This window comes from Silurus aristotelis (assembly GCF_946808225.1).
Source record: "Silurus aristotelis genome assembly, chromosome: 16".
NCBI classification, from domain to species: domain Eukaryota; kingdom Metazoa; phylum Chordata; class Actinopteri; order Siluriformes; family Siluridae; genus Silurus; species Silurus aristotelis.
Genome location: NC_139589.1, coordinates 18982299 through 19004897, shown reverse-complemented (window position 1 = coordinate 19004897; position 22599 = coordinate 18982299). Strand labels below are relative to the sequence as shown.

At 37.0% G+C, this 22599-nt stretch overlaps 1 protein-coding gene across 2 annotated transcripts in view; it reads left to right on the top strand.

Annotated features, from left to right (window-relative positions):
• unc5da (unc-5 netrin receptor Da) overlaps positions 1-21753 on the top strand; it is a 254244-nt gene extending 232491 nt beyond the window's left edge. Inside the window, exons 12-17 of one of the 2 annotated variants that reach the window (XM_083564027.1) lie at positions 5657-5819; positions 8596-8817; positions 12748-12900; positions 14134-14298; positions 15804-15982; positions 21001-21753. In XM_083564027.1, the coding sequence (XP_083420153.1) occupies positions 5657-5819; positions 8596-8817; positions 12748-12900; positions 14134-14298; positions 15804-15982; positions 21001-21397 (1279 nt within the window). In that variant the 3' untranslated portion in view covers positions 21398-21753. The remainder of the gene's footprint in view (positions 1-5656; positions 5820-8595; positions 8818-12747; positions 12901-14133; positions 14299-15803; positions 15983-21000) is intronic. The other variant, XM_083564028.1, reaches the window with a different exon arrangement.
• Positions 21754-22599: the final 846 nt, after the last annotated feature.

Sequence of the window (22599 nt, the reverse complement as noted above, 5' to 3'; positions counted from 1 at the left end):
GCTCACCCGTCGATCAAAACGTTCCCATTCAGCAGAGCCGTCATCCATCAGCTGAAGTGACAGGATTGTGAATGATAGACACTTTATTCAGAGAGGAGTATGTTAGTATAAAAGCGAAAGGGGTTATAGAGAGCAAACGAGGAAAAATGGAAAGAGTTACGAATAGAAAAAAAAAGGAGAGGGAGAGAATTTGGCAGGGGAGGAAACAAAGAGCGAACACAAGAGAACTAGGGAGAGAAAAGGAACCTGGAAAGTGTAAAAGCAGCAGATGGTTTGCATGGCTCTTGAGGCTCGATTGCTTTGCCGGCGAGTTTGTGTAGTAATTATATAATAGATTTGCATATTTGCATTCATTACCATAATTTTCACGGTTCATATGCAATAATCAGCTAGATATTGTATACATACACTCACATAGAGAGAGAAAAAGAGAGGGGGGGGGGTGTAAATATTACAGTTTAGATGTAAACTGATGATCTAAATGATGCGATTATCTCAGGACATATATCTGCATTCTTTTTTGTGTGTGTGTGTGTGTGTGTGTGTGTGTGTGTGTGTGTGTGTGTGTGTGTGTGTGTGTGTGTGTGTGTGTGTGTGTGTGTACATGTGTATATGCAAAGCAAACAAAAAACACTAATTGTTGTCATCTCCTAGAGAAAGATGTAATGTATAAGACAGTAATTATTGTTTAAATCATATTAAATCAACAAGACAATATTAATTCATTATTGGTTACAGAGTACAGAAATTACCCAGTGTTCATTAGTAGATCATTGTAGTATATTGGTTGATAATTCTTTTGCTTAATTCAAATCAATTAGTATAGTCCTCTATGCCAGCTAAATAATATTACAATCAGTATGAAGGAGTCAGAATTAGAAACATGTTGGTCTCCAACAGCACAAATACTAAACACAAGTTGTTTTGGATCAGTTACTGTCTTTAAAAAAGACTAGAATTGGTCTTGAGCATTGTTTAGCTCTGCAAGCTTATGTTTAACATAACGCTTTTTATATACATTATTTTGACAGTTGTTTGTGGACATCTGATTGTAAGATTTAAATGTACTTTTTTGAACATCCTATTCCACATTTAGTCCTCTTTTGCTGTCTTTTACAGTCTTCTGGGAAATTATTCCAAAAGATTTTGTAGTGTGCATGAGAATATTTAGAGAGTCTCAACCCTAGAGTGCCGAACATCATACAGTCAACCCCCGTTCATTCGTAGTTTGGAACTCGGGGCTCGGAAATTTTGCGGGTTCTTGTTTGGAACCTAACTAACATCAAGTTGCGGATTATCTTAAAATACAATAATGTTCAGGAATGTTAGGAATAACATTTTAAACTATGTATTCACTAACAATTTTATTTTTTTTTATTTTTTGAAAAACATTATTGTATTAAAGTGACATAATGTCTAGATGAATTCACTAAGGTGAAAACGGGTGCGTTTTGACGTTTTGACGGGGTGCGTCAAAAACTTGATGGATTTTCCCATACTGAACATGTCTGGTAAGCCATTGGACTTTTCAAGTAAATGCTATTAGTAAAAGAATGTATGACTGTATAAAGAACTCATTTTAAACAAAAATCTAAAATAAAACATTTTTCTTGGAGTTTTTAGTATAAAGAAAAAAAAATTTATGGAAGAATTTATTCATTAGATTTAAATGTGTTTTTCTGAACACCTCAATCCACATTTAGTGCCCAATTGCTGTAATAATAATACCTCCACTCTTCTGTGAAGCTGTTTCACTAGATTTTCCATTGTGCTTGTGGAGATTTCAGCTCATTAAGGTCAGGTACTGATGTCGAGTGAGGAGGCCTGGTGTGCTGTCAGCATTCCAGTTCATCCAAAAGGTGTTCAATAAGGTTGAGGTCAGAGCTCTGTAGCAGGCCACTCAAGATCTTTCACACCAACCTATGTAAGCTAGATCTTTCATGCTGGAACAGATTTAGTTCTCCTAATTAAAGTGAAGCAAAAAAAATTTAATTGTATTGAATCCAGAGACATCCTTTACAATTGTGTACCTTTAACTTTGTGCTAACAGTTTGGGGGAAAACAAGATATGGCTGGAAAAGTCAGTTGTGCCAATACTTTTGTCCATATAGTGTGTATGAGTTTAGGGATTACTGATGATTGCAGTCCATCCTTCACATTGCTATAATTAACAGATTTTTTTCTGACAATCAAAGGGACAACACACACAAACACACACACCCACAATGCAGCCAATGAACTGACTTTCAAGCACAGTAATCAAGATGAGCAAATTATTAAGTCTGCGTTTGTTTCCGCCTTCAGCAACCAGACAAAACCCAGTATTTTCTGCATGTTTTAGCATTTCAGCCATCATCTTATCATATCTAGCTGATAATTACAATCAAACAGCTGTGTGTAACTCTCAGTGACTCATTTCTCTGTCCCTTCTACAATCTGAACAACAGCTTCTGCTTGTTCATCGAGTTGATTGTCTTTGTACACAGAAAAAAAAAAAAACTCCAAGCACAGCATCTTTGTTCAATGACTGTAATTACTGAGACAAAACGAATCAACAAACAAACTAATAAACAAACCAATACATGGTGTGAGGGAACTGGAGTGAAAATTGTTCAATTTTAAAAAAGTGTTAAAGGACCCTTTTATTTATTTATTTATTTATTTATTTATTTATTTATTTATTTATTTATTTATTTATTTATTTATTTATTTTTATTTTTTATTTTTTTTAAGTCACCATAAACAATTTATATTTGGTTTCTACTTACTTTCATTCCAGACACTAGTTGCATTTTTAATCAAAAGTGTAGAATTTTGTTTTCTAGAATTTTGATTTCCTTGCTAAGTAGAAAAAGAAATAGAAATAAAAATGTCAACACCTTATCAAATATGGCAGCAAACATAGAAAAACAAAACATAAAATGAATCTGTCTACAATTAGACTACAATTATCAGACCATCATTAATCAGAATTAGAGGAAGAGGAGCAAATACAATCCCCTGAATATAATTGGTCTTAATATCTAATCTCACTAAAAAAGGCACAACACAAATATTTGGTACATATTAATCCTGGTCAGGTTCAAGATCAATCTGGATCCTATCACCGGTCCAATGCAGCCCTCCAAGCATACACACTCTCTTATACAGACCATTCATTCATACCAAGAGTATCCACTGGTGTGATTCTGGATAGTGCCAGGAAACCAATGAGCCCACAAGATCAAACTAGAGGCACTAGTTAAGAAGTTTTTCTTGGAAGCTCGACTCTACCACTGCCACAATACAACCATCACATAAAAGCATGGTGATGGTAGCATCATGCTGTGCTTTTCAGGATCAAACCCCAAACCCTGGAGCTGTAACATAGCAGCATGATCCGCTGCACCACTTGAACCCGAGGAACCCACAGGCACTCGATTGAACTAAACATGTTGGAGCTGTGAGACAGAACTGCTACCTACTGCACCAGTCTGCCAGCCGAGTGGTGCACTACATTTTTTTGTGTGGAGTTATTTTTCCAAAACCTTTATCTTAGTCTCATTATCTGAGATATTCAAAATACTGAGCCATTAAAGTGCAGCTAAAGCACCTCCAACTGTCTACAGGTGTCAGATAGCATTTAAAAGTACAGTATCTTACAAAAGTGAGTACATCCCTCACATTTTTCCAACTATTTTATTATATATTCTCAAGCGACAATACAGCCATTTTTGTCTATATAACTGGCAACTAAAGTAAGTACACCCTAAGTGTACTTAAAAAAGGGACACACCTAAAAGCTGTGTCCAAAGTGTCATTATTTTAGGTGAGCACCACTGTTACAGTATCTCGCACTGCCTTAATCCTACAGGGCATGGAATTCACCAGAGCTGCACAGGTTGTTGCTGGGATCCTCTTCCACTCCTCCATAATGACATCACTGCTGGATGTTAGACACATGGTGCTTCTCCAACTTTCACTTAAGGATGCCCCACAGGTGTTCAATAGGGTTTGGGTCTGGAGACATACTTCATTACCTTCTCCTTCAACTTTCTCAGCAAAGCAGTTTGGCGGTGTGTTTGGGAAACTGACGTTCAGCCCAGTTTTTGAAAGGAGGGAATCATATTCTGCTTTAGAATGTCACAGTACATGTAGGAATCCCTTAATGAACTGCAGCTCTCTAGTACTAGCAGCACTCATGCAGCCCCAGACCACCACTATGCATGACTGTAGGCAAGACACAATTTTCTTGGTTCTTCTCACCAGGGCATCACCACACATGCTGGACACCATCTGAGACAAACAAGTTTATCTTAATCTCATCAGACTACAGGACATGGTTTCAGTAATTCATGCTCTTGGACAGGTTGTCTTCAGCAAACTGTTTGCAGGCTTTCATGTAAGCCAGCTTCAGCTTCTTTCTGGTATGATGGCCATGCAAACCGACTTGTTGCAGTGTGTGGCGTATGGTCTGAGCACTAACTAACAGACCTTCAGCTTATGTAACCTCAAAAACAATGCTGCAGCACTCATGCGTCTGTTTTTTGAAGCAACTTCTGCACCTGATGCACAGCACGAGGACTCAACTTTTTTGCTCCACCCTTGCGAGGCCTGTTTCGAATGGAACCCGTCTTGGAAAATCTCTAAATGACCCTGGTCAATGTACTGTAAATCAGTTTTAGGGTGTTACAGATCTTCTAATAGCCTGGGCATCTTTGTGCAGAGCAACAATTTTCATTCTCAAATCCTCCGAGAGTCTCTGCCATGAGGTGTCATGTTGAACATCCAGTGGTCAGTATGAGAGAATTTTACTCAAAGCACCAAATTTGAACTGCTCTAATACAAGATACACAAATTTGTATGGTTCTGTCAAGCAGACAAAAACATAAACATGATGAATTGGACATGTGGCTTTGCATGATTAAACAACGTACAGCTGGTATCACTTAGTGTGTACCTACTTTTGTTGCCAGATATTTTGACAATAATGGCTGTATGTTGAGTTATTTTCAGAGGACAGTAAATTAGTTTTTTTGCTATACAAGCTGCACATTGACCAAAGTTTATCCGAGTTGTATTAAGATATAATAAAATGGTTGCTGAAATGTAGAGAGTATACTCACTTTTGTGAGATACTGTATCTATTAACCAGAAGATCTTACATCATTCTACAATTTAGCATCCTAGTGCTACCTAGATTTAATATAGTGCTACCTAGATTCTATATTAATGTGTAAAACATTACATACAATACCTTTTTTATTCAATATACCCACAATCCACAGGACGTCAGTTCTGCCATTTATTTTCATTATTATTATTATTATTTTTATTATTATTATTATTATTATTATTTTAGTGAAAGCGTTGTGTTTTTACACGGTTCAGGTTGGTTTATTGTTATGGACAATTTCATCCTTTTAAAATTAAGCTGACTTATAATACCATAGAAAAAGATTGTTGTTTCTGAAGCCTGTTGTTTACTATGTAAATATGTTGTAAATTGGCTTGGGCAAAGAAATTGAGAATGATTCTATACCACATAAAGGTGTAATATTTCAGTGTTTACAACATCGAGTGAAATAATGTTGGCTTTCAGTTGCATATTAACCACATTATATAATATTTACACAGTAACTATTGACTATGGTCTTTATTTGCTTTATGTTTTCAGCAGTCTCTCTGATGACGAGGTACTTTTGGGTCCAGAGATCTCGTTCGGTCCACCAGGTGTCGTCTTGTCGTGTCCGGTCGCCATGACAATATCACACTGTGCAGAAGTCTCAGAGGACTGGAGTGTACGACTGAAGAGACAAACACATGGAGACAACTGGGAGGTCAGTGAATTATCATTAATATTGTAGGACAAACTGTGATTAAATAAGGCTATGATTTACAAGCAGGTACGATTTTAACGGACTCTAATTATTGCCTTCCATGCCAGTGAAGTAGGTACGAATATATACTTATATACTTATATGTGTGCAAGTAAGAGTTTGATATATATACTTTTTCTTCTGCCACTTATATAGCTTTGGGTCAGCCTGCCTAATTGTGATACAGTTGTTGGTGGTAAAGTTTCTTTTGGCAAGCTAAATATAAAAAGGAAGAAGTGTGGTTCCAATTTGCATTTTTTTTCCCCCAATCCTTTATAGACACACACACTTTTTGCCTCAGCTTTTGCAGTGTACACAAGGGTAACATGAAATAGGAGTGGAATTCCATTCATTACACTTTATTTTAGGATTAATTTATTCTGCTTACCCGTAATCCAGCACAAAATTATTAGAAGGTTATACCAATATTAATCATAAGGACCCATTCAAAACAATTTTAAATTTTCATAAAAATGTTGTAAATTTTATATATATATATATATATATATATATATATATATATATATATATATATATATATATATATATATATATATATATATTTATATATATATATATATAAAAGTATGGTTGTAGTGTCTGCACATCTGCACACATGGAACATTGTTTTCCATATTTCAGTGCTTTCCCAATGTTTTAGGAAATGCCTTTTCAGTGTTTTACCAATGTTTTTACAATACTAAAAGGTAAGATCGAGGTTTACATTAATCATAAATAACACTAACCTACAACACAAAGTAATATATTAAAAAACAGTAGTTTAGTTTTATTATATATATTTTATATATACATTACATACATTACATCTGTTTTTTTTTCTTTTACACATTCTTTATTTATAAAAAAAAAAATAGCTGTATCGAATAAAACATTTTGTTGAAAGAATAATTTATTTATACTGGGCAATACTCTGCATAATTTTTAGTAGACTGTAATCTAGTAAAGTGGATTTAATACCAAAATTGCACATCTCGGAATTTGGATTTTAGATCTAACTAGAGTGTTACAGTAGGTTACATAGATTGTATGTATGCTGCACCTTACTTGCTAACAAACTAAGCAAATTAGTATATGATATATGGGACAGCACAAGGCTTACAAGGCTAACAAAATGTTAGCCTTATGAGCTAAGGTTTTAAGAACTTCAGGGTGCTGCTTTTAAACAATAGATCCTGCCTCATCTGGTTGGGTTGTTGTTCTTATTGGTCCATTTCCAGCCACCATATAATAATGATTTGCAGGGGAGTCCCCCTACAGTAGAATAGAAGAAGCCGGAGAGATAAGAAACAAACAGAGGGAGGAGAAACAGAGAGGGTCACACAAATGTATGTCTGACAGGTAACACGTGTATTAATTACTATCCAAACCGTGGCACAATAATTACTTTATGCCGAATAGACTGTCTAAAATAAAACAATAACTGTCAAATATATTAACCAAAAGCACTGTTATGGCCTGATTCACCTTTTGATTTACTTTGTATGTCGGTGCTTTAGTGTCATTGAGAAGAATTAACAATATGCTGTTTATCTACAAATTATGTCTCATGCCCTGAATTAATTCAATACCCTGGCATTTGCACCTGCCACAATAACGATTAAATGTTGCCTGCAATGACCTGAATGTACAAATGTGTTTAACTGAAGTGATAAAAATGATTTTTTGTGTAATCTAAAGTATGTAGTATAGTAAGTTGTTACTATAGAAATGATATTGGCAGTGGAGTGATGCGGTTGCAGGGAGAAGAGGTGAGAAAGTGGAGGAGTTTAAGTAACTGGGGTCAGCAGTGCAAAATAATGGAGAGTGTGTTAGAGAAGTGAAGAAAAGAGTGCAGGCAGGGTGGAGTGGGTGGAGAAGAGTGATAGCAGGAGTGATTTGTGATAGAAGAGTATCTGCAAGAATGAAAGGGAAAGTTTATAGGACTGTGGTGAGACCTGCGATGTTGTATGGATTAGAGACAGTGGCATTGAGGTAGCAGAACTGAAGATGTTGAGGTTTTCGTTGGGAGTGACGACGATGGGCAAGATTAGAAATGAGTTTATTAGAGGGACAGCGCATGTAGGATGTTTTAGTGACAGGGTGAGGGAGGCGAGATTGAGATGGTTTGGAAATGTGCAGAGGAGGGACATGAGTTATATTAGTAGGAGAATGCTGAGGATGGAGCCACCAGGAAGGAGGAAAAGAGGAAGACCAAGGAGGAGGTTCATGGATGTGGTGAAGGAAGACATGCAGGTAGTTGGTTTGGAAGAGGCAGATGTAGAGGACAGGGTGGTATGGAGACGGATGATCCGCTGTGGCAACCCCTAATGGGAGCAGCCGAAAGAAGAAGAAGAAGATCCAATACAGTATTTACTAATATCCATCCGTAACAGGAAAGTCTTCAGAACAGAAGCTGCATTGTTTGTCTTCTTGTCTTCTTTATTCTAAGAGTGAGAAAGTAAAGAGTCTTATAAAGGAACAAGTGTTATAACAACTGTTCTATTTCCAAATTCCACTTTGTCTCTTTCAGACTAAATGTTTTGTAAACATTAGTACATTTCTTCAGTATCTGAAAAATTCTACATAATTGAGATTTATGAGTACTGTATATATGAGAGCGGTTGAACCACCGCCACAGTTCCTGTGTTTCGTTCTGTATTTGATCGTTATGGTTTGGATGTGCTGTATGTTCTTACGCCTGAAAACATTCAACATGTTCATATATGTGTTTTTGCAGGATGTGATGTGGATGAAAGAGGAGAACTCTTCGTGTTACTGCGTGCTGGAGTCAAGACGCTGCTTTGTGCTTGTGGATCAGCCTGGCCGTTATGCCCTGGTTGGAATGCCAATCAGTGAGTCAGCAGCGAAAAGACTTCGTATTGCAGTTTTCGGAATCTCAGAGGAAAATGCGTACACACTCAGAGTTTACTGCATGGACGACACACCACATGCCTACCAGGTGACATTTTGAAATGAAGAAGCTAACTGTTCTTAGAGTATTTATGTGTGCACATCATTTTTTTTATTTCATTTTATTTATTTATTAGTTTATTCTATTCTGAGAGCAAGATATGATTGCTGTAAAGTAGAAAGCAACCTAGTGTACAGTGTCAGTGGTCAATGGAAAGCAGGCATGTAGCCTAACAAGAACCTTAACATTCATTTATACACAAATCCCTCGGACATTGCAGCTATGCTTTACACTCAGCAAAATCAATAATAATTTATGTTAAAAGAAACTCATGACGTTGGGAATTTTCAGTTGGCAAAATTCCATTATGGCTGAAAGAAAAAGGCCGGAACACCTCTTCTTATACTGCCAGCACACCCTTAACATCCACAACAGAATGAAACTAAAACGATCAATCTTAGGCACTATGTTTACAGCTTGTATATGCAAATTTGTTCTACTTGTGCTTGTAGCATAACCCTCTATGTAGTAATGGATAGCATAGCTATGGCTAGTATAGGCATTGGCAAAACTGATGTGGACACCTGATCAATCACACCCATATGTGCATAATAAGCATCCCATCAAGATTTAGTTCCCACATTGCTGTTATAAGTGCTTCCGCTCTTCTGGGAAGGATTTGTTCTAGATTTTGGATTGCATATGATGCTTTTTTTGTGCCTATTCACCCACAAGAGTCTTAGTAAGATCAGGCACTCAAGTTGAACTAGAAGGTCTATTGCAAAGTCAGCATTCCAATTCATCCCAAAGGTGTTCAGTGTGTTGAGGTCAGAGATCTGTTTAGGGCATTCAATTTTTTTTCTAAACCAATCTTGGCTAACCATGTTTATATGGACCTCGCATTTGTACACAGGCTTGGCCTCTTATGTTCCCTAAAGCAAACTGTTACGACTACACCAAACAAACACACTGTAGACGATTTGTGCTTCAGCTTGGGCAAGATGCACATATGGGTATAATGGGAATGGGTGTAAACATACATTCTTTCCTAAATACAAGCTATATAATCCCCCATTCAAAAACACCTTCTGACCAGAGACTAATAGAGTCAGGTTAATGTTGCAGTCAGTGCGAACTCTTGCCAATTCTAAACTACTTTCTTATATTTCTCTAAGTTCAAATTGTTGATCTTGCAAATTGCAAATCTTGCTGATTACCTATTATTTGGAACTCTCTATTGTTTGGTCTGTTTGTGAATTTTCTGTGTTCTATTGTTTGATTCGGTTTCAACACCTTTTTTTGCTTATTTGGGAAATAAGCATGATTCTTTTTACACATTTCTTATCCATTACAAATAGATTTATTTATTTAACCACTTGCTATGCTTGCTAGACATTTAGGATTAGCTATTTTAATTACACCCTTGGCAGTGTAATGGTATTCAGCTACTAGTGAATAATACTATTTGTTACCATAAAACCTGATGGCTTTAAAAAAAAGTGTATGCAAGACACTTGCAACCTGCTTAACAAAATTCAAGCTATTGCCTTAATTATTTCCTTCTTCATACCCACTTTATTTCTTGCATTCTCATTAATAAGTGCCATATAGTATAGTGCTCTTTAGAGAACAGTCGTAGCAGTGAATTATTGACTGAGAGCAATTTAATTGCAATGTCATTTTTTTCCATACTTTTTTTCTTTCAACCACTCTTCCATATACGTTTCACTTTTCACCTGTTCACTAGAACAACGTCCTTCTGACTGTCAGCGATGACTGTAGGCTGAATTTCAGCTCAGGTGCCATGTCTAGTGATTAGTCTCACTTGTTCTTTTATTAACCCATGCCTTTATTTACACCTCTTCACCTTTTAAAATTGTATATGGAAGGGTAATAATTAAAAACAATTTATGAACATATTGGCTACAATTTTTGCAAACCTGTGTGCACTTCATTGACTTTCGGAATTGTGCGAATAAGCGGTTGAACACTGGAAGGAAATCTTCGAATTAAAAGCAAACCTGTGATTATCAGAACCCACCCCAAACACCCCCGAATTAATCCTGAATGTATTCTCAAGTATTCGAAATGATCTAATGCCAAGTTTTTTGGAACTTTTTGAGCAAAATCCATTTTTTTTCTGTTCATTGAACTCCATAAGTTAGACAAGTGTTGATTTATGGAAGCGTGAAAAAATCGATTTTATAAAGCTCGGCTTATTCATGCCATTCATCAACTGCTGCTGAGATTTCATAAACAGGAGACCAGATTATGTTTGCAGTATTGATTGTATGGTATTTATTAAGAATTTTTTTTTTAAAAAAACATGATCTTCGTTTATATTGAATAAGAGCTTTATTCTGGTCGGCGCTGTAGTAAACATCCTGGATGGCATGCCGATCCATTCGTATCGGCGCATTCCCAACAAACGGAATGTTTTTGATGTTGGATTATTACATAGTTTTGCGCTTTCACTCTTCTCTGAAAGAACTTTTCATTATAATTTTATTAATGTCTCTTTTAGACATGCCAATGTGGATGGGAATTCAAGGATAATTGATTTGGGATTTGTATAAACATGAGTCAGATATGAAATCCAGAGACATCTGTCACAGCAACCGAGAGAGAAGAGATGTCTTAATGACTATTGCAAGATGAACTAACGGCATTTGGGCATAAGTTACCACATTACCTTATGGGTATTCTGATGCTGAACAAAACTCCATTAAGTCGATTGTATGCGGTATTTGTTATACCTCATATCCAGTGTAATAATGTTTTTTTTTTAAGTGTTGCTTGACAGAATGCTTAATCAGAGGCCAAGGTATGCTGGTATTTTTTTCAAGGTGTAAGTGTAAAAAGGCTGGGTGAACTCAGGGCCACTTTTTAGGTGTAATTAAAATACTCTACATGGACAAAAGTATTCTGACATTTGACTTTTCTTGCCATATGTGGGGTTTTTTTCAAAATCGTTACAAACAAGTTGAAGGCTCACAATTTCATAGAATGTCTAAAATTTCCCACTTGAACTATTAAACCCAAACCTGTTCCAACATAATAACACCCCTGTGTACTATTCAAGCTCCATTATGATATGGGTTAAATGAGTTGGAGTGAAAAATCTTGAGTTTCCTCCTAGAGAGCTCTGACTTCAACCCTACTGAACTCATGTGGGATGAATTGGAATACTGACGTCACTCCAGGCCTCCTCACTCTTCATCACAACCTTTACTATCACCCTTGTGGCTGAATGAGTAAAAATCTCCACAAACACACTCTAAAATCTAGTGGAAAATCTTTCCAGAAGAGTGGAGATTATTATAACAGCAATTGCGGACTAAATGTGAATTTGGTTGTTAAAAAACACATTTGAAAGTTTATATTCTAGCACAAAAAAAGTTTGGAAAAAAAAATTTTATTTTATTTTTTTATTTAATTTTTTTTAAGAAGTGTTCTTTATACTGTACATTAATTATTTTATTAATAGGCGGTTAGCAGTCAAATGCATACCAGTCATATTCAGACATATTCTTTATTTAATGAGCCCTTTTTTTTACCTTTGTGCTGTCGTTTATTTATATTATGTTTGGCTGACTCTCTGAGCATCTCATAATAAGGTCTAAGATTTTTTGACAGTTGTATGGTTAAGAATTTTCACTACCCACAAAAGCTTTGAAACTGCAATTCTCACCTTACACAGAGGTAATGCAGGAAGCACTCCCCAGGTATAGTTTTCATGATGAGCTACAACTATGGAAAATTGAACATTCATTTCAGAAATAATTTTATTTTTGTAGCAGCATCAAGTTGCAGTCTGCACTCTACCTTATTCCATACATACTGGCCCTTAACCTTTTTTTTTTTCTCCCAACACACTTCTCACTCACTCATCTATTCTTCCTCATTCCTTTATACACTCTCAATAACTTCTAATTAACCTTAAGTTCTCTCTCTCTCACGCTTTTTTCCCTTGTGTAGGAGGTGTTGTGGTTAGAGCGTGCTCAGTGCAGTCGTCTCCTGGGAGAGCTGTGCACGATGTTCTTCAGCAGAAGCTTCTCGAACTTGCAGATCTCCATCCAGGATGTTTCACCTCACTACATTTGGAACATCAAACCCTTCGCCACCTGCCAGGTCCCGCCTCAGCCTATGCATATTCATTACACCATGGAGTGTGCTATGCATTAATATGCAGATTTGTATGCAAATATTCATGAGCTTAAGTTAGTAAGGGGTGCTATTGGGACAGTTGGGTTTTCTTTTACTTGAATTGAATATGCAACGATTATTATGCAAATAGAAATACACATGTGTTAGTAAGCAATTAGGGAAATTCAACACAAGAAACGGATATTGCTTGGACCTTTCTCTTCATTCACATTTAGTCCTCAGACAAGCAACTTTAATTAATGCTTCAGGTTTTCTTGATGCACAAATGAACAACAATAACAGCTGGTTGAATAGGTGAACTGGAGAAAGTGAAGGAAAAACAGAAGGGCTGGGAAAAGTAGTTGAAAAATAAACTATTCAATTCAATTCAGTTCAGTTCATTTCCAGTTTATTTCTATGGCGTGTTTCATGATGGACACTGTCTCAAAACAGCTTTACAGAACATAAGTATTATAGAACAAAACTCACTTATATATAAATGGATGTGTATTTATCCACAACGAGGAAGCCTGCAGTGACTGTAGCAAGAAAAAAACAATAAAAGAAAGATGAAAAACGAGATGAATGCTTGAGTAGTGTTGATAGTTTTAAAGAAGATTTTTTAATTATTATTTATTATTTATTAAAGCAGCTTATTAAAGGCAAACACACAACACATACAGTACTAGCCACTTTATCAAGTATACCTAGTGTACATATACTGTAAGGGAACTCCATAAATTAATGTAAAGGGACCACCATAGGACCAGTGCTGACCATCCTGTGATCTAGTGCTTTTTTTTCAGGAAAGCAGTACAGATTTAATTGTTTTTATTTAAACACATTGGGTCCCATTATCACACAAAGGTACAATGATGTTCTCTATTTTTTCTATGCATGATGTGTGCAAAGAACAATTTATCAGTTGATCTAAAAACATCCAAAGTCTAGATAATATACCTCTACCAGGTTTTGTACTTGCACTCGAGTCACACTCTACTATATCAATATCATGCCAATGACATTCTGGCACTCAGAATATCAGGTCAGCGATCCATGGATGAATGAGGCAGAAATGGATTGAAATAGTAGCTGTATACCTACAAAGTATGTATACAGCTTACATAGGTGGCCTTTAATTCCAGGTTCGATATCACTATCTCTTTCTTTCTTTTTCTCTTTTATTCTATCTCTCTCTCTCTCTTTTACTCTCTGCAGGAGTTCCCTTTCAGTCAGGTGTGGTGCAGTACTGCATCTCCTTTGCATTGTGCCTTCTCTCTGCAGTGCCACAATCCAGCAGCCAATCAGCTCTCATGTAAGATCAGGGTGCGGCAGGTCAAAGGTCATGAGCAGATCCTGCAGCTCTGCACCACCATGGCTGAGGTACGCAGCATATACAGACATTAACAAGGAAGCACAAACAAAGAGCGAGCAAATAGTTTTATATGCTCATACAAACTATAAAAATAAATATACAAAAAAAATTATGTATATATTATTATATATATATATATATATATATATATATATATATATATATATATATATATATATATATATATATATATATATATATATATATATGCACACATACATACATTCAGCATGCAATGATTTATTCATGATTCAAGTTGCAGTTGTGTATTGAGGACCCTGAATTGTTAATTCCTTTGACTATTAATAAGTTCATTTGATAACCTTGATTTTGTAGTTCATTGACATAAAATGTAACTGTTAACTGTTTTCTTGTATATACACTGATTAAGCATGACGTTATGACAATTATAACCTTTCTCAACCTAACTTATCTATTAAAAGTGGTTCAAGGTAGGAACAGTGGTGAACCGGTGACAGGGTCATGGGCGGCCGAGGCTCATTGATATGGCTCTCTGAAGGCCGGCCCATGTGGTCCGATCCAACAGACGAGCTTCTGTAGCTTAAATTGCTGAAGGGTCAAGAGTGTTTCGGCAGCAAAAGGGGGACAAATGCAATGTTAGGCAGATGGTCATAATGGCTATAAACTTATGCCTGTAATTATGTATATACACTATATAGACAAAAGTATGGTGACATCTGGCTTTTCCAGACATTTGTGGTTCTTCCTCAAACGCTACCACAAAATTGGAGGCACACAATTGTATAGGATGTCTTTGGATGTGGTAGCATTACATTTTCCCTTCACTTGAAGTAACAGACCCAAAGCTTTTCCATTATTTAAATGCCCCTTGTGAACATAATGAACTCCATGAAAGTATGATATACATAAGTTGGAGTGGAAGATCTTGAGTGGCCTGCTATAGAGCTAAAAAGTGTATCTGTCCCACACTGTCTTGTATCGTCCGGTCTTTTCTGTTATGTAGCTTTATGTTGTGTGATGTAGTACCAGGGTTCTGGAGAAACGTTGTCTCATTTCACCGTGTACTGCGTCAGCTACATAATGTTGAAATGACAACAAAAGCCCCTTGACTTGACTTAATTTAACTAGGACTATGACCACAATCCTATTGAACACCTTTGGGATAAATTGGAACGCTAACTTCACCACAGGCCTCCTCACCCATCTTTATTATTTGACTTTGCCTTTGTGACTAATTGAGCAAAAATCTTTACAAACACACTCCAAACTCTAGTGGAAGATCTAACCAAGATGTGGAGGTCATCACAGGAGCAATAGGAGGACTACATGTGTAATGGGATGTTCCAAAGCATATCCCATGTTAGAACAGATTTTGGTCTCCTAGTTTGAAAGAAAAATGTATTGCTACCACATTTGTTCATTTTATGATTTTGAAGTGTGTGTATTTAAGCTTTCGCTTTAGGTGTCTTTTTTCTGTTAATTAACATAGCAATTATCATTTCTATCCTTTGTCAAACATTTTTTTTTCCAGAGCCAAAAGGAAATGGTGCCATTTTCCTTTCAGTCCGATTCTACCATTTCCTCTCAGACGGGGGAAAAAGCTTTTAAAATCCCCCTTTCCATACGGCAGAGGATCTGTGCCACCTTCGACACAGCCAATGCCAAAGGCAAAGACTGGCAGCTGCTAGCCCAGAAACTGCACATAAACAGGTGGGATACACTTGCAAGTGCATACACACATGTAAACACACACACACACACACACACACACACACACACACACACACACACACACACACACACACACAGTCACACACAAACCAAAAATTGGCCATATTAAATTGTCAATGGTTGTTTCAATCATTTACTGTCATGTTCAGTGTCATTAACAAAAGAGACCAGATTCAAATCAGCCAAATATTAATGAGGAAACTGGGGCACACTGTCTATGGTTTAATTAATTTTAAAAACCTTCCTCCAAAGTCATCACAAAGAAATATATTCCAGCCTGTGGAATGACAGAGGGTTTAGGAAAGAGAAAACGATAGACAGCCTTGGGACAAAAAAAAAAAAAAAATGAAGTCTCTATATTTTCTGCACTATTTTACTTTCATTATTCAGGACAGTCATTGATAGTGCACACACTGCTCTTTGTGCTCAGCTTTCTCTCTCTCTCTCTCTCTCTCTCTCTCTCTCTCTCTCTCTCTCTCTCTCTCTCTCGGCTCTCATCTTTCTCACTTTTATGCATGCCGTCACTCAATGGAACACAGAACACTTAGTGAAATTCAGCACATGTGTGTGATCCTTACCACTCACTTCCCCCTCCATCCACAGAACAGCATTTAACCACAACTATATTTCTATCAGCCCTTACAGAGTCCTGTGTACTTTTAGGTGCAAATATTGCTCATATAGAGTATTGTTCTTTTCTGGTGTTTTCTTTGTGAACCTTTCTTAATTAATGATGAGGTCTTTATTTGATCTATACACATATTTTGCATAAAATTGTTTTGAAATGCCAAAGTTTCATACAACTCATGCCTGGAAAATGTATTGGTATTAATTTGTTCATTTTGCTGAAGTGTATATAAATCCAAAAAGTCTATTTCAATAGAAAAAAACTGTCACCAGTGTATCAGGGGATTTTTCCATGCACTGTAACTTTTGAACCAATATAAGCTGTCAAATCAAAACCGGTTTAAGGGGGGGAAAGTCTGTCTGCTTTTCTTTTAAAAAGCCACACACATGCTTTAAAGATTGGAGGATTTTGCAGGATTTTCCACCCGTCCGATGCTGCAGGCAGCGTGTAATGAGACATGCTTCCTTGTTAAGCGGATTTCAGCAATTAACTCTCCACAATGTGTGTAAGGTGATTTACCCAGTGAGAGGTAGTGATGCTGTGAATAGTGCAGCACTGTCTCCTAATGGAGAAAAATACACATTACAAGCTTTTTGTGCAATGATAGATTTTGTCCTTGATGAGCCTCGTAGATGAGGAATTGTGTTTATAGTAAATTAAGCTGTATTTTACAGTATGGATCATATCTAATATAAAAAAAAAAAGACTGGTTATTTGTTGTGCTTATCTATTAAGTATAAGCTTTTTACCAAACTGTAAAACAAAATGAATTATCAGAAAATATTAAACCCAGCAACCCTGTGGACAAACCTCATTAAAACTGTCTGTGCTTGTGACCTTAAGCGTTTAGTCTTTTCCCTCAACTCAAGACCATATGTGGTGTATAATGATTGGTTAACAGAACATTCACACTCTAAGCAAACTGTTTCAGCATACTGTTTCTACCTAAATTAAAAAAAAAACATCCCACACATTTCAAGTAGGAAATAGCATCAGACTTGGAGGTGCTGATTTTATACAAGTAGATAAATGCTTGAGTAAATATCGATGGTCTACACCAGATGGTGCCCAGAAAAATTGCTATTACTGGTAAGGAAGGGAACGCAACTAAGCCCCCCTAACGGAAAAGCCTGAATCTTGATTTCCTGTCTAATAAAATCAGAAACTGATTCCAGGCCTACATTAAATAAATAAAGAGCGCATAAAGACTATATCACACTTTAAACCAAAGTTGTGCAAGCAAAATGCTGGTTCACAGTCAGGATCCCTTCATTTTTTCCCCAGAATCTTAAATTGAAATGACAAATGCTATTTCTAGGATGTAAGAAAATTATTCTTCATAATTGCATGACACTATCAGGCCTCCTGATGGAAAAAAAATAGAAACTACCTTCCCTTGTAACTTTTCTGAAATTTCTGAAGTAATCTAAGTCGCAGAAAATGACCCCCTGAGACAATAGACCAAAAGGAAGAAACTCTTCTTCTCAATCAAGGAGTTTCCCAGTCTCTCAGTTCTCCTCCCATCACTTACTGTAGCAATATCTCCAATAAAAGTCAACCCTCTTCCAGACTTGCTCAACAGAGCTTGTGTATGGTTTTGGCCACTCTGCAAGCTTTAAATGGTTTGCTAATACAATTTTTTATTTTTTATGAATGAAGTGTTTTGTGATTTTTTGTGTAGCTTTTCTGTGGATCTTACTTCATTTGAGTCAGATTGTCTGTCTTCTGTGAGTTTTCTGTGAGCATTCTTCAGAAGGCCTTCCTCACTGATTGTATACCTGGTTGCTGGTGTTCACCAAAGCATTCTAAATATCTTCCTTCCTTCCTGTCTTACAGCAATTGAATCTCACTGCAACCACTTTAATTAAGGAATTACATGTGGTGCATTCAGACACCATGCATCTGATTTCTCTCAGTACAAGGAAGGCTTTTCTCAGAAGTAAGAGTTATTTTATAATCTCACCATAGCTTCTGCCATATGCTCCTCAACAACCTGGAAGGCTCTCCTTGGATTACCAGATGAATCTGACAATCAACCTGTGTAAGAAATCTAACTCACCCCTTATCATCAATGGCTGATTAATTAACAGCTCTGCCCCACATATGGCCTGAAGACCAGTAAATTGATCACAAAATTAATTAATTACATTTGACCCAAAGTGCTCTGGTAATAAAAATTACATTAATGAGCTTTGCCTAATAACTTTTTTTTTTGAGTTGAGTGTCGATCTGGCCACTCCTTCATCCCAATCTCACCATCTCTAAGTATCTCCATCATTTGTCAGTGTAAAGAGCGCCCAAAAATAATACATGAAAAGGCTGTCAGCCACACCTCCCACCTGCACTCAGCACACTCGCACAGCCGCGCCTTCCTACTAATCACCTTTACCTGTCTCCAATCTACTCTCCCATTTATAAGGCCCCCGTTCCCACTCGCTCACCGGCCGATCTACAGATTGCACTAGAGATCATCCCTGGACATCCCATGTTACGGATTTTACTCGTTTTCCGGTTTGTGATTCTGCCGAATCACAAACTCCTGTCTCATGTACTAAGGCAAATAAAACTCATTGACTGTATTCTGGTCTCCGACTCTTGATCCGAGCGTGAGAAAGACACCAATTACAAGAAGATTTAACTGAAAGTCTTAAAGTATCTGATTTGAACAATACTTGAGTATTTGACTATTATTGAACATAAGCTCAAAGATGCACTATTCCTCAACACCGAAACACATGTTAGTAAAAAGCCAAAACCAGTTGATTTATGAGGTATTATTTTCTAAAAATAGGAATACAATTGTACACCTCGACACTACATTAATCAAAATCAACACAACATCTCTTCAACATGCCAGAGAGAAACAAAGATCAAACAAGTCGGGGCAAAAACGACAGAGTAGTAAAGCAATCTTTCAAAAAGGTATCTTCAGTTAACAAATAAAATGGCAATATCATATCACAAAGAAGAAGAATCGCTAGTATTCAATGGACAAATAAAACTAAAGTAGATATTGTCCTTTTTGCTAAATAAATAACCCATTACTAATAAAGCTAACAGGCTAAATGTAATTGGTGACGGTCATTGTCAATTAGAATTGTATAGAAAATGTATATATTGAATCATAAATGTATTTGAGTAGATAGTAAAAGTTGCTTATATCTTTGATACTCAGTAATACTAGAAAGTAGCCAAAGAATTACAGTAAGGAAGTATTACCCCATTTCCCTCCCAGTAACACTATGCAGACAGAATAGTAATGCTTCTTAAAGCACATGGTCTGCCTTCTCAAAAACCTGAATACTTTATCTGGTGAATATGTCAGTTCAACAATCAGCGGTTTCTTTTTCTTGGGAAGTGAAGATTTAATAGGATCAACCCTCTTGAATTCTGAGACAAACTCCAGCTGCATGACTTTAGACTTAGGAGTATACTCACAACTAAAGACATAATTGTTGGAACTCCTGAATAAACTTTCTTTCGGCTTCTCCCATTAGGGGTCGCCACAGCGGATCATCCGCATGTTTGATTTGGCACATGTTTTTACGCTGGATGCCCTTCCTAAAGCAACCCTCTCCATTTATCCGGGTTTGGGACTAAGGCTTGTGCAACCCCAATGGCTGGGGTTGGTTCCCTGAACGGGGATTGAACCCGGGCCGCAGCGATAAGTGCGCCGCCTCCTAAGCACTAGACCACCAGGGAACCTTGTTGGAACTCCTGAATACTAGTTAGAAAGCCAGGTACCCCCCACTCTCCAGTCATTCACCATGCAACCCCCATGTAGCTGATCCTAACGGTTATTTGAATGGTCAGGCATTCATCAAGGACACACTAACCTTTGTCTTTTTTGTACCTTTAATAGGGGTCTTTAGAAAATGCTTGTGGCCTGACCTCTGCTCTCGGAAAGTACAATGGTCCTAATTGAGCACTATGCTCTCTGTGACACTGCTTGATGACTAGGTCATGATCCCCACTTCATTTTAGCGATCGTTTGTGTTGCTGTTGTTGCTAATGTTTGTAGTCAGCTGTGAAATCAGCTTATTAGCATGACCCATCAGTATGTATTAACATGATTAAATAATGAAATGTAATAATAATAAAAGTTGACCATTCTTTTCCATTATGCAAGAGCCATGATTATTTACATCCACCCTGAAGCGTTGGGCAGCTGCCTGCTCTAATTCATACACTGTCTCATGACAATTGCACCTGTTATTGTACCATTTCGCACTGCTGAACTCTGAAGTCTTTATTTTTATGCAACCGGTTGAATTCCAGTATCGTAATAAATATGGCAGTTGTTTCACTTCTTAATTAAGAACTTTTATCCATGAAATCTTTTTATTGTTTATTTCAATTCTCATTCTAGGAATCTGGGTTACTTTGCACAGCAGTCAAGTCCCTCTGCAGCAATCCTGTGCTTGTGGGAAGTTCAACATCAGGAACGAGGAGATCTTGACTCTCTGGCCAGTGCCTTGGAGGAAATTGGACGTGTCCAGGTCAAACAGTCTGGCATTATATGTAATCAGGACCACCCCAAACAGCAGGTAGTCATGGGTAACATGGACGAAACCAAACACCCAGCCAATTCCCTTACTCTGAACTACTCGAAAAACTCATCTAACATCAGTTGCATGATGGAAAAGTCTGGAAAAGTGGATGATATTCTTATCCTGGACCAGGCAAGACACAACACTGGCAAATCTCTAACCACTGACCCAACTATTGGCTCTTACAGCAATGACTTAGACTCAGAAGACACCTAGGTAATGTTATGCAGAAAACAAGCAGTTATTAGCAAAGTCTACTGAAGAAAAAAAGGGGGTGGTGACTAGGAGAGGTTCTTTCCTCGGTTGGACAATGGATAGACAAAAAGGTTTTGAGAATTTGGGGTTTAAGGTGATAGTGATACAGTGTTTGTGTTTGTCAATGTGTGCAAGAGAGACAGTGACGGAGGAAGAAATAGACAGGCAGAAACTAGCACACGGAATTTTTGCAAGAATGAAGTACCGTTTCACAATGGACTTTTCTGATCTGCGGCAAATAAATTACTCACAAAATTAAACCTGGAATTGTTGAAGACCAATAAAAGGTGGTGGGAAACATCCACTTTTTAACTCCAGTTGCCTTTCACAACCACCTCTGACGCCCCCTGCTGGTATTCGAAAAATTTCTAGACTCAATGAGTCAGATGCATCCTATTCAGCTCTCTAGCTCCCTCTGTGGTGAATATACCAAGAATACAAGTTCGGGCACTGATAAGAATCCTGACTTGCTGTATATTGAGCTACTGATGAATTGTTCATATACTCTACCTGTAAAGCATTCTCACAACATCAAGCAGGACGAAATTTCTAATTTACTCATCAGTTCCTGTAAAAAACTTATCAAATATTTAAGTTTTATATGTCATATTAATTTCTTTATATGACAAAATAATCAAATGTTTTTGTAATTGTACTTCAAGCAGGATAGTAGGTTAGCTAGTGGGTTTCAAAAAAATACTTTAACAATATCAACTCGAACAAACCATATACAACGATAACAAGCTGCTTACATTTCAATCTTTAAAGAATTACATCGTTTCCAGAGCATTGGTGGATTTTCTGCGGCATCGTGGGATTTTTAGTTTAAGGATTGAACATACCAACGCTCCAAATATCCGACTCCCTCATCAGTTCCTGAAGACTGAACTAGGGAGGTGACTGAGACACATCTCTAGTCTTATGAAACCAAATTGTTTTAGTTTTTGCTCTTTCTTTCCTTCAGAAATGAGACTAAAACTTAACAGTTACGCACATGAAACAAACGAAGAGGTGAACAGATTAGACAAGAAGCATTACAGCATACACTCACATGCATTCCTTTATAGCAAGCTGTTATTGTAACCTGTTATGATGTCTGAAGATAGATGCGCATTTAGAAAAAAATACAAAGAGTATGGAGTTTATTTATGGACGATTATGGA